Raw genomic sequence first — 13,154 nt, 5'->3', positions numbered from 1 at the left:
CTGTGCTAATGAACGGTGGAAAACTGTTTGTACATTTAACTACCAGGCATTTTTGCTCTGTAAACTAGATGTAACAGGTATTCTCGTGTATGTTTGAAGTTAAATAAGTATTGTGTTATGTTATATTATATAAGGGCAGAGTGATTTAAAGTGAGCAACATCAGCAAAATAAGAATTGTGTCTTGGCTCTAGTCCAGCACACAATGCTGAAACATCAAGTATTTTCATCTTTAAAAAGCCAAGAACAGCTAAGTTCCTCAAAGCACGCCCTGGCTTGTACGACCTTTTTTGTTTTAGAAATCCTAAGAGCAGTGATTAGAAGGAGCACAAGCTGAAATTACAGTGCAATTTATCCACTGACTTGCCCAGAGTTCTGGCTCAGGCTCTATCTCGGGATCTGCTAACACAGACCTCTTAACAAATTGAAACAATTTTGCCAGGGACAACCCTCTAACTTCTGCAGTCTCTTATTAAAAAGGAAACAGATCTAGACCACGATGGGACAATAGTTCTGTTTTCTCCCCCAAAAACTTTAGTCAGCAACTTTTCTTCCATTTCTGAAAGTGTTCAGAAAGGCTTCTGAAGCTTAAGCCAAAGAGCAGCTGTAACTTCCATCCTGAGAATCAAAATGTTTAGAATAAAAGGTCTTATTAACAGAAAAATAAGCTTTATTGCTGTAAACGACAGAAGTATTTGCAATTGGTATGTGACTCATGATGTAAACATAACAGATTGCAAGAGAATAAAGAATGTTTATTGAACAAATAATTTTTATTAAGATTATACTCCAGTGACTGAGAGAATATTTGGCCAGTTCCTGAAAGTCTTTATATCCCAAGCTGACAGACTGTCGGTCTAGGAAAAGCTAAGCACAGGATTTATCTGGAATAGTTCTGCCAGGAATATAATTTCAGAATTATACAAGTTGCTCTCTTTGTTTCAATTCATGCATTCAGATTTTGCTGAACCTTACAGCAAGTTAATACATAGAGACTGTTTACTTAAATACTCAACTGTATTACTCCGTACTTAGGAGCTGTCAGATATTTAATCAGAATAAGTAATTTATTAAACAAAGCAGTAAAGTTGCATTTGACAGCACTGGACAGTCTGTACTGTCCTTTGACCCTCATCTCTCTCCAGCAGTGCTGCCAGAAGGGTGAAAGAGACAACACCCAAAAACACAACTCACACTCTGAATCTGGGTTTGCTGAATTTAAACACAGCAGCAGTTCGAAGAGTTAACAGCAAAATGCAAAGATGCAGGGCTGGGACATATAGTTTATCTTTTATTGCTGCTGGCACTGTAATGGTTGTAATTCCTTCCAAAGAGCTGAATGAAACACAGAGGTGTCTGTGCGCTTACTTAACATGCAAGAAGTTTGTCTCCTAAGAAGAGTGTTTTTAGGACAGTGAATTTCCAAACACGAGTTTAGGAACTGAACCCATGGAAGCTTCTTTTATCCCCTTAGAGCAGTTCCCATCCAAACACTTTAACTGCTGGTGTCCCAGGACCTGGCAATTTGGGAATGAATGGGAATTCACATGGAAAGTTTTCAATTTTCAGGGTTAAGCACTGGGAACCATCCCTTATTCCTGTGCTTTGCCAATACTCACACTCTGAAAAAGGATGTGGGATATTTAGTTTAGTAAGAATCCAGATAGGTTTGATGTGATGCATACAGATATTTGGGAGCGCTTCTGAAGGAAGTTTTACTAAAACAGGAAAACATGCAATCGTGCCAAGCACTCAGATTTTAAACAGGAACCAGTCATGTGCAAAAGCCAGAACAGCTGAAGACACAAACAGGGTGAAGAACGCCCTTAGATTTATTTACAGCCGCATCCACACACTTCTGGAGATCAGGATACCACACCGCTTCCTTGGGGGCGGGGTTAATTAATGAAATCCCACTGAGGGGGTGGTTAAATGGTTCTTGTGTCTCCCAACCGTGCCAACCGGCACCTCACCGCCTGCCCGCCATTTTCGCACCGGCTGAGGCGCGAGCGCGGACCGGTGTCTGTTGTTTTTGGCGGGCTTTGCCTCAGGGCTGACCCCCAGCGCCATCCCTCAGGGCTGACCCTCAGCGCCATCCTTCAGGGCTGACCCTCAGCGCCATCCTTCAGCGCCATCCCTCAGGGCTTCGCCTCAGCCCAGTCCCTCATCCCTCAGGGCTGATTCTCAGCCCCATCCCTCAGGGCTGACCCTCAGCGCCATCCTTTAGCCTTATCCGTCAGGGCTTCACCTCAGAGTTGACCTTCAGCTCCATCCTTTAGCCTTATCCCTTAGCGCTTCACCTCAGGGCTGACCCTCAGCTCCATCCTTTAGCCTTATCCCTTAGGGTTTCACCTCTCAGGGCTGACCCCCAGCGCCATCCCTCAGCCCCATCCTTCAACCCTATTCCTCAGTGCTGACCCCCAGCCCTGACTCTCAGCCCCATCCTTTATCCTTATCCCTCAGGGCTTCACCTCAGGGCTGAACCTCAGCACCATCCTTTACCCTTATCCCTCAGGGCTTCACCTCAGGGCTGAACCTCAGCACCATCCTTTACCCTTATCCCTCAGGGCTCTCCCTCAGGGCTGACCCTCAGCACCATCCTTCAGCCTCATCTCTCAGGGCTGACCCTCAGCGCCATCCTTTACCCTTATCCCTCAGCCCCATCCCTCAGCCCCGACCCTCAGCCCCATCCTTTATCTTTATCCCTCAGGGCTCTCCCTCAGGGCTGACCCTCAGCACCATCCCTCAGCCTCATCTCTCAGGGCTGACCCTCAGCACCATCCTTTACCCTTATCCCTCAGCCCCATCCCTCAGGGCTGACCCTCAGCGCCATCCTTTACCCTTATCCCTCAGCCCCATCCCTCAGGGCTGACCCTCATCCCCATCCCTCAGCCAGGTAAGCGCTGCCCCTCAACATGGCCCTGACCCTCAGCCCGCTCCCTCAGGGCCTGGAATCTGCAAAGAGCAGTTCCATCTTAGGTGTGCACCTGGGGATCTTCTAAATTCAGTACAGCTGCTTCTGTGTATTAGGGCTCGTGTTTGAAATTATGCCTATCACTGAAGCTGCTGTGTTAAGTGAAGCTGCCATAAAAACACTTGAAATTCGGATGTGTTTGCAGCATTAATTAGTTTGCTTTGTTTATCGAACTTCCATACAGCAAATTTGGAGTAATCAATCCATTGCTGCCTGTTAAGATTCAGCAGAGAAATGAAAAGGAGTTTAGCTGACACCTCGGCTCGCAGCACAGCAGGTACCAGCTCTTCTTACTTGCCTTTCTGTTCACACCTCATTATGCTTTTATATACATGTAAAAAACATATAATGCATTTATATAGGTAGTGTTCATACAGAGTATTCAGTGTTTAGCCCTAAATCCCCATTTCCTGAGTGGATTTGCATGGGTTGCCTGTTTATTGCAGAGATTTTAGATGGATTCAGGGGTCTGGTCACTCAGGGAAAGTTTCATTTGTGGGATTATGTGCAAGACAGAAGCTGGGAATATAAAATTCTGTGGGGGAATGGCCTGTTATCTGTTTATGAAATGTAATTCCTATGTGTGTTGTAAAAAAATTAAGTAATTTCATTTACGTGTTTAAAGTGTTTGCTGTTAATATAAGATTACTTAAATTTTAATTTTAGGTTGCCTGCCTGTACCACTGTTCAATCAGAAAAAAAGAACTAGACAGCCCATCACTTCAAATCCACTTAAAAATGAACCAGATACTGGTTCTGGGACTTGTAGTTACGACTTTTCTCCCTCATCATTTGGTAAATAAAACATATTTTATTTTTTTGCTGCCTCTGAATCCAAATAATCTTAACTTCCTGGTTGTATTCTATGAAACCAGACATTGTCTTTATCAAGAACTATATGCATCCTTTATATCTATTTCTGAAAAGTTCATTATGTACAAATTGTCCTCCAGGAAATTTCTTTCTCTTCTGTACAATTGAGCTTTTTATATTTCTTGCCTAGAGGGAGTTTGACTCTTTGTGTGATGGAGAATGAAGTAGCACTGGCATTTAAATAGAGTCTCTTGAAACTGACCTTTTGTTTTCAGTTGATTTCAATCAACATTCAAGTCCTGTGTTACAAGAAGAAACATTTGTAGGATGTCTTTCTTGTAGTTCAGAAAGAAACTTCTGTTCTTCAAATTGGGCTGGGAAAGAACAGTGCAGAGTTCTGCTTTTAGTGCTTTCATTATGTTTTACTTGTAATAAAGTTTAAAAGTTTTCTTATAATAAAGTATCTCTTGCTAAGTCTAATGTTTGTAACTGAACCATTGTCTAGAGAAGCAACCTACTTGTTAGAAGTTGTCTTATAATTACAAATATCAAAGGATCACATTCCCCCTTTTTTTCTTTTTTCTTCCTCCTTCCTGTGTGAGCCTGTTTTGGGACATTAGGCAGAGTTAGAGGCCTACAAAGACTTATTACCTTTCAGTCTTTTCCATTTTTCTCCCATTTTTGTCCATATTCAATCCTTTGTCTTTTGAAAATCAGGCTGGGGAACTGCAAACTCAGAAGTGGATGAACTACAGACAGCAACAAACAGTGGGTATGTAAAAAGCAAGTTATTTGTTGTTCTTTTTATTTTTATTTTGGATGTTGTTTCATGAACAATCCATGTGTCCTGCAATAAAGCTGCTGCTGTGTCACTGATTCTATAAACTTGTCTTTGAAAGCCAAGCAGAACATCCGAAGGCCCCTTCCCTTATGAAACCACCAAATGCATCAAAGTTTAATTTAGCAAATGCTGGGAAAAACTTGTCTGCCTGCAGGTTAGTGAAGCCTTTAATGTCTATTATCCTTCCTTTTTGTTCTTATGTGAAAATGCACCTCACGTTTTCCCATATGCCTGTAGCATTCAAAGAAACCCTTTTAATACCACTCTCGGAGGAAACCATGTTTATTTTATTTTAGAGTTATGCAAATATATGAATTTTGGGTCAGGAAAGATCCCTTACACAGGGCAGGACAATAATTTGGCAGGGTTTTAAGGCCTTTTGAAGTCAGATGGATTTATGCACAGGTGTAATCACAGCCCTGCATATGGATAAATTTGGTGTAAACTCAAGCGATTTTAGAGGTATTTAAAGCTGAAACAACAACTTCAGGATTGCTTTCATATAGTTTAATCACATATCTGAGTATTCAGAACAGGTACTGTGATATTGAATTGCTGTATTGCAGGAACAGGAATGAATTTACTCCTTTAGGTAACACAGCAAATTCAAGATCTGATAATGGAACTTCTCGAAAGTTTGAGAACTTTTCAAGCAGTTTGAAAACTGTCCAGAAGCAAAAACACCCTGACAGTGGTAACCCATCCCAGCTCATCAAACCAGACACATCCAAAGGACAGTGGCCACTGAAACCCAACACTGTGGCAAAAAGTCTGCAGGATCAGAGTCCAGCATATAAATTTAACTACAATACTCAGCAAAATAAAATGAATGAAAACCAATTTGCTTGTGTCCCAGAAGATAAAAGTCAGGTAAAACTTATGGGCAGGGTTAATGGGAAAGGCACAATAGAGAAAGCAGTAAAGAAAGAAAACTGATGGCAGATGAGGTTTACATCAGCCCAAGCTGCCTTAGGAGAACCTGGAGTTTCTGGAAATTTAGTATTGAGATTTTCATACTGTAATAACCTAAAATCCTCAGTAAACTGGCAGGGAGCTGTTTGTATATTCTGAACAAATGCTCTAATTTAAATGTGATTATTTCCTATTTAACATAATAAATAAATGTCTCTGTGCCCTTTAAAATTGCAAGTGTATATCTCTAACTCAAGTTTTTGTCTTCATCTGAAAGGAAATTTCATCATCTCAAGTAAAAACGAAAATAAAAAAGAATTCTTTGCGAATCCTGTCTGCAGTCATTCAAAGTGTGAGGCACTGGAGCCAATATACCTATAAAACTCCACTGTTATTTGAAATTTTAGGTAAGCAGAGTAGTTTATAATAATATAATCTGATAATAGTGCTAGGGCAACAACAAGAGAGAATCTTTCAATAGCTGAAATACTTCAACCCACAAAATACTGGCATGAACACCATCTAATTTCCCTTCTGTTCAGCTATCAAAGGTGACTGAAACAGGTACAAAATTAATAATTCAGTCATCCTCCAACATCAGGTTTTTCCATCCTCTTTCTTTTCTTTGTTTTTGGAATGTGCTGGAAAAAAATTCCTGTTTCTAGGAATCTTCTGTAGAGTGATAGAGTTTTCTAATAATTTTTAATACAATGAATCTTGGAATGATTAATTTTTGCTTAATGGTACAGGCACACTGGATTCTGCAGTCACACCTGGAGCAAAAGGGGCAAAGAACTTTCTTCTGAGAGATGGAAAGGAGACCCTGCCTTGTGTGTTTTATGAAATTGTGAGTATTCTGTGTCCACACATAACACAGTCACCACAAGCTCCAATCCTTTACATGAATGCAGAAAGAAAACAGAAAATTTACTGTGCAAAAAGCAGGCTGAATGTTTTTACCATACTGTTCCCGACCTGTTTCAGAAAAACGGGACACTTTGAGTTTAGCTTTTAAGTGGTTGGTAACAGCAACAAAGCTGATGTAAAGGTCTTCTGTTTGATGCAGCCCTCAGAGAGCAGCCATGTGGGAAGCTTTTATGTGAGGTGATCTAATTGTTTTATGTGTTTATTGTGCTTTAATGAAGGACCGTGAGCTTCCACGACTCATTAGAGGTCGAGTGCACAGGTGCATGGGAACTTATGATGCAAAAAGGAACATTTTCAAGTGTGTCTCTGTAAGACCAGCAACTGCTCAAGAACAGAACACTTTCCAAGACTTTGTTAAAATTGCAGATGTTGAGATGACAGCATATGTAAAAACTATAAATGAAATGTAAAAGTCAAAATTGTTGTCCAAACCCCAGTTTTAGCTAATTGTTGCTCATAAAGATTGGACATGCTGCAACATTTACCAAAACTACCAGTGAAAATGGGGTTAAGTATTTGAAAGTATCACTGTGCTGTGTTGTCCAATAAATGCCGTGTGGTGTTTTTTGGGTTCTCATTTATGTGTTACCTCATTCATGTTTTTTTTTAAAAAAGTAAATAATCAATATAAAACCTGTATAAAATAACCACAGACCCTGAAGCTGTAGGAAGATTCCCAAGGACACAGAGGAAGTAGAAAAGAAAGAATTATTTGAACACAGAACTTCCTTGTCTTTGCCATAGAAACACCTTTCATGAGGGAAGGACCATGTACATGTTTATGTACCTTTGCCTTCAAACATTAACTTTCATAGATTATTCCTGCTGTTCCTATTTCCTTTTCCCTTACTTCAGAAGCTTTGGAGCGGATCTATTGGGAATTGCAAAACAAAAGAGCTGTCAAGAAAATAGCAAACAGTATGGGGATTTTTTTTTTATTCTTTTATTATACAGTGTTGGCAATTGGAAATTTCACATTTAAAATAATTGAAATATTGTATCCAACAAGTCAAATACAGAAAACAGTTAATATTCTAAAAAGGAGCCAGCTAGTCAACGCAGAAACACATTAATGGAAAATACAGCTTTTAGTTACACTTAAAAAATTATATATTTAGAATAAAACTTGAACCTGTCCAGCAAATTGTAACAGGAAAACGCTTGTACACAGTTTAACGCGCAGACAGTCTTTATTTAAAAAAGTGATCTGTCAGTGTGAGCACAGGCATTGCCAGCAACAGGTGAGATCTGAAGGGTGTGCTTTGCCAGCTACTGCAAACATCACTGGAGTTACCATCACACCTCCAGTGGGAAGCAGCCTCAGAGCATGGAAGCTTCAAGGAGAGTTTTGCCAATCCAGTTGTAGAGGTCATGTACACGTGTTTGATTCGTTTCAATATTATAAAAATATTATAAAATGTTAAAGGAAGCTCCAACAGGCAGCTTGACTCGTAAAAGGTGCAGAATATTGCAGGTTGCAGAGGTTGATGACTTGCACAACAGAAGTTGAGCTTTGAGAAGTAAAAGATTTGGTACAGCAGTGTTGTGAATTGTGAGATTCTGCTGTAATTTAAAACTGATTCCAGTTAACTGATTGATGCTTCCAGTTCTGCACATATGAAACTTATGTTAATAAGTAATGACAGGAATAGGTCCTTTGTCTACTAGGTGAGTTATGGCTGTTAATAAATATCTAAAATAATTTTACTTTTCAGGAAGTGTTTAGATCTTCGCAAAAGGAGTTTCTACTTGACACTAACAAATCACTTTTTCTAGTGAAACATTTAGTGAACAGTCGTAAACATTACACAAAACAGAAAAAACCCTACTCAATACAGTTTATACACACTACTCAACATTTTTCAGTTGTTGGGTGATTTTTTTTTTCTTGACCATATTGATCCTGTCTTGTATAATGGTTCTAGTGTAAAGGCACAGGTTGGTTAGGAAAGAAAAGCCTGCATCTCTGTCTCTCTACTTCGTGGTGATTATTTTCTTTTTGTATGCTGTTTGTTATTCCTCACTTTTCTGATTCTTACATGAAAATTATCAATCTCAGCCATTCATTACAAAATGTGTAAGACATCACTGAAAAGCACATTAATATATAGAAGTGACTGGAACTTATTCTTACTTTAGGATGTTCCTTCAACCTATTTGGTTAACTATTTGGGAAAATTTAATTTCTCAGTCTGCTCTGCAGAGCACTCATGCTCTCCTTCTCAGTGTACTCAATTCTGCATTGGAATCTGTGTTTTCAAAGAACTTGCTAAGTTTACATGCAGAATTTGCTTTTAGCAAATTTTTGCATGGAAATGTAACAACAGGACAATTATTTTGGAAAACAATGCAATGTTCCATTGAAGTTTAGAAGGGTGAGGAATGTAAACAAGACTGCAGAAGTCTCTGATGTATATTAAAATAACACAGTGATTGTTCTGTTTGCATTTTCTTATGCATCCTCAACATGTCTCTGTCTGTCCCTTCATGTACACCTTCCATTATAAAAAATAAAAATTCAGGAATCAGTTGGACTCAGCTAAGTGAAGAATAATAAATTTGATCACCTGGTTTGTGCCAAAATACAAAACTAAGAAGTACAGCTCTGAATTAAATATAATCTATGTGTTTTTTTCTTTTTAATAAATAATAGAAAATAAAAGATGCGAATAGAATTAGAATTAATTTTTTATTTTAAATGAATAAACACAACAGTGGTGTGAGATTAGAACCCAATGTTTCTTTTGCTTAAGGCAATCAAGTGCACTTATTTCAATGCTTGATAATAATGAATTCAGTGCTATTGTGTAAATCACACCTCACAAAATTTCCATACAGACTAATGAAATATGGCCATTTGTAATTCTGACACAGCATCAGATTTTTGCTAGTCATGTTCAATTGCATTTCACTTCACTTTTTGTTTTGAAATCTGGACTCTGAATTGCAATGGAAATATTGGAATTAGTTAATTCTGACTTGTATTATCATTACAGGTAAGGGCCATTGGGCACAGACATTTTTATAAACAGAGATTTTTTCTTTTCAGCCTTAAACAACAAAACCCCAAAATCTACAGCTGTCATAGTTCAAAACATTTTTTTAAAGTCCACCTAGAATTATAATTTAAGAAATACTGAAAACAAATTATTAAGATTTTTTTTCCTGTATTTAAAGTATTAAATCATCATAAAGCCTTTGGAAGTAGTTGGAACTGTTAGAAAAAAAGAAATTTCAATTTTACCCAAAACTTCATGAAGATGTTTCTAGATCTTGACAATTAGAGCAGAAGTAAAAACTGTGCCCAGAACTTACAATATGCAGGTGCTGCTAATATATATAGATTAAAAAGAAACTTTTTTCTTGTATACAATTCTTTTTAGCTATCAATCTTAATTTTAGGCTGTGGTTAGTAGGTGCTTTCTTCACTAATCAAAATAGTTGTAACAAAATATCATTATCGATTTTAAAGTTACTGGGTTCATAAAAGTTCTGCCATTTCACAATATATCAAAAGTGAATTGAAGTTTTAAGACTCTCAATTTTGAGACACAAAAGAAACTGGGAGGTAGACAGATGTTTTGAGGATAAACTGATTTTTTTTTTAATATTTTTTGTCTAAGGCATGATGCCATGATCTGTTTAGAGCAGTGTAAAAGCAGCTGATTGATCCTGTTTCCATTCCAGAGCGTTCACTGCTCGCGCTTACGGAAGACTTTCAATGCACTTTTGGTCTTTGTCAATCTGACCTTCTCTTCCCCATCTCCTCTCCTCTCTTTTGCCACACAGCCAACTGGAAGTGCTTTAACAATTTCTGCCCATTACCTGTAGACAGGAATGTTCTGTTCTTAAAGAGTAATAAAATACTATAAAATAGTAGGTATTGGAGTTGGAGATATGTGCTCTTTTGGTGCATATTTTGCAAAGAATGGTAAAAAGACAGACAACATGACCCCAACAATAGCCAGCATGTACCCCCATCCAATCTGGCAGTCTCCTGCATAGTAGATGTCTGAGTTCTCACAGAATCTCTTCACAGTAGCAGAGTTGAAACCAAAAGGGTAAACCAAAAGCCCAGAAGCCATTATGAACACTAGAGAGGAGAAAAAAAAAAAATCACACCAGTTATTATCAAACATTAATTCCTTTGGAAAAAAAATAATACTTACTTTAGAAAGGCAAATATATATATATATATATTATATTAAAATCAATGGGAAAAGTCATAGCTTATAAAACCCCCTTGTGATTGGCAGATTATCCTCCTTTTCATAATTACCTCTTGTGGATAGCAGTGGTGGGACAAGGCAGCAAGTTGGGATTTTTTTTCATGAGAACTCTTGCCATTAAATAACTTCAGAAACGCTGTGATCCAAATTATGTAGCCATGTAAAAAGTAAGATGGTTCAGATACAATGGAATCCAGAGGAGAAGAATTCCTAAGTTGGCAGATTCCAAACCAGCTTCACTTTCTTCTCAACAGCATTTTTGTGCTTGAGACAAACAGTTACTTTGTTCTGCCAAATAGAAACTTTCAATGTAAGTGTTCAAATATAGTTTTTCAGATTCTGCTGATAAGGTTCTGATAATATGAGACTCATTAGTACTGACTCAAATTGTTTTAAACATCCTGCATTTGAACAACTGATGAAAAATAACACAATTTATCTTCTTGTTATTTATTTTATGTCTCCTAACATTGGAAAGCCAGACTTGCCTCCTGCAATTACTCTGCATTATCCATTGGCTTTTAATAGGACTTCACAGATTTAGTCTTTAAGGAATCCATGTCATACTCAAATATTAATTCATGCAGGTAATTGAATCAACAGCAGAACTACTTTTCCAACTTTGAAAATAGGACTGCCCAAGGTATAACTCATGAGTAAAATAAAGATGCATTAAAATTCCCCAGGAACAACTCTTGGAACCTCATTCTGCCCACCTTGGAAGTGAACATGGGCTGAGCCAGGCTGGTATGAAGGGTTACACCACCTCTTGTTTGAGAGAGCACTGAGAAACCTTGTTTTCTTTTCTATCCCTTCTGCTAATCAATTACCACTGCATTTAAAATCTCTGTTTTGAAAGGCTTTATTTTATCTACTAAAAAGAGCAATCCCTTTTCCTCTCTTCCCCTTTTTCTAAGACAGTGTTTTGTTCACATTCAGAGTAGTGATTCAAGAAGCAACCAGTATGTTTGAGCTGATAGATAATTCATAACCAGCAAACATCTAATGAAATATTAGGAGTATAAAACAAACACTGTGTGCTATTCTCTGTGTTTGTGATTGCCTTTCAGGTAGGGCATGTGCATATTACTCCAATTATAATATTGGAGAGGCTTAATCTTAAAAGTATCCACTAAAAAAGGGCAATCACTCATTAATCTTTTTTAATTAAAAAACACTTTAATAAGCTTGAGGGCTAGATGAAGTCAAAAAGTTTAACACACAGTCTGTCGAGTCCCTGAATAATTTGAATTAAACCTTTCCTTCTAGTCCAAAAGGAACCACTGAGTTGATCCCTTGTAGAAAACAGTAAGATGAAGAAAATGGAAATTAAAAGGAGAGAAAGTGGAGCAGCAGCGAAGTCTGTTTCCCTCTGAGTATCTCACATGTGGGTACAAAGAGAAGCTGCCTGCCAAGAGGTGGAACTCTGAGAGCCAAGTGTTTCACCTGCTCCAGCAGCCACCCTCTTTCCTTTAAAACCCAGGAATCATTTTGCACTGGTTGCTGTGGCCTTTTCCTCTTTCCAAGCACAGGGTGGGTGAAAAGTGCTGCTACAAGAGCAGGTAAAATCCTTCCCAGCACAAGCCAGGCTCACAATTCCTGATCCTCCAGCAGCTGCCCCTGCTGGGGGTGCCCAGGGCAGGGGGAGCTGGAGGATCTGAGATTTCAGCAGCTCTGTCCCTGCATTTAGGGCCTGACAGTAACCAGACATGCTGAAGCTGAATACAAACAAGTAATGTCATGCAGATCTCCCTAATTGCACATGTGACACCCCTAAAACAATATAAAATGAAAATACAGTAAAAAATGAGTAAAAAAAAACACGAGAGAAGGACAAGGGGTGATTTAAATTAAAACAGGGTAAATTCAGAATAGATAGAAGGAAGAAATCTTTCATGCTGAGTGTGGTAAAACACCCAGGAAAATTCCAGAGCACCTCCTCTGGTGGCAGAAACATGGGAAATAATTTTAAAAAAGGGGAAATTTTCCTACTACTGTTGTACACAGCAGCAAGAGTGTTAAACCATGAACAAAACTCTGGTAATGCACAGAGCTGTCCAGTTGTAGGTTGACTGTGACACTGCACAGCTCAGCACAGCCCCACTGCACCAGGAATCTTGAAATAGCCCTGGGGTGCAAAACCTTCTGTGAAATGTTGGGAAAGTGAGCCAGTTTTACAAGAAACAGCCACTGCTCTAAGCAAGAAGCAGGTCTAAAATTAAAATTTCAGTTTGTTCATCTTTTCAAAGCCAAAATAGCATCTCATTCGACGAAAAAAAAAAAAAAAAAAATTAAAAAAAAAAAGAAGCAGAATTGGAAACAATCCTTTCAGTCATAAAATCCTTTCCTAACTGTTAAATTTCACTGTTTTTCTGACACTGTCTCAACCCCTTGCTCTGTTTCACATATCTGTTCCATATATGTTTTCCTTTTGATTGGGTTACACAGAATTGTTTTGAA

At 38.4% G+C, this 13,154-nt stretch overlaps 2 protein-coding genes across 2 annotated transcripts in view; one reads left to right on the top strand and one right to left on the bottom strand.

Moving 5' to 3' along the window:
- Positions 1–1,916: 1,916 nt before the first annotated feature.
- Positions 1,917–9,105, top strand: SPATA22 (spermatogenesis associated 22). The gene is made up of 9 exons (XM_079325102.1): positions 1,917–2,017; positions 3,157–3,249; positions 3,639–3,767; positions 4,503–4,557; positions 4,685–4,780; positions 5,193–5,496; positions 5,816–5,945; positions 6,288–6,385; positions 6,684–9,105. Exons 2-9 carry the CDS (start codon positions 3,207–3,209, stop codon positions 6,873–6,875), a joined length of 1,047 nt encoding a protein of 348 aa, XP_079181228.1. The 5' UTR covers positions 1,917–2,017; positions 3,157–3,206; the 3' UTR covers positions 6,876–9,105.
- The window catches only part of LHFPL7 (LHFPL tetraspan subfamily member 7), a 56,290-nt gene continuing 50,548 nt past the window's right edge, over positions 7,413–13,154 (bottom strand). The window contains exon 3 of the mRNA XM_079325108.1: positions 7,413–10,558. Within this exon, the coding sequence (XP_079181234.1) occupies positions 10,332–10,558 (227 nt within the window). The 3' untranslated portion in view covers positions 7,413–10,331. The remainder of the gene's footprint in view (positions 10,559–13,154) is intronic.

Source organism: Erithacus rubecula, assembly GCF_903797595.1.
Source record: "Erithacus rubecula genome assembly, chromosome: 22".
NCBI lineage: Eukaryota > Metazoa > Chordata > Aves > Passeriformes > Muscicapidae > Erithacus > Erithacus rubecula.
This window is presented reverse-complemented; position numbering and strand designations above follow the sequence as displayed.

Bases quoted from the DNA above. Each gene is read 5' to 3' on its own strand.
- SPATA22 (XM_079325102.1), top strand. From the start codon at position 3,207: ATGAAAAGGAGTTTAGCTGACACCTCGGCTCGCAGCACAGCAG. The intron at 5,497-5,815 runs GTAAAACTTATG...TTCATCTGAAAG, and splicing joins TCCCAGAAGATAAAAGTCAG to GAAATTTCATCATCTCAAGT. The intron at 6,386-6,683 runs GTGAGTATTCTG...GCTTTAATGAAG, and splicing joins CTTGTGTGTTTTATGAAATT to GACCGTGAGCTTCCACGACT.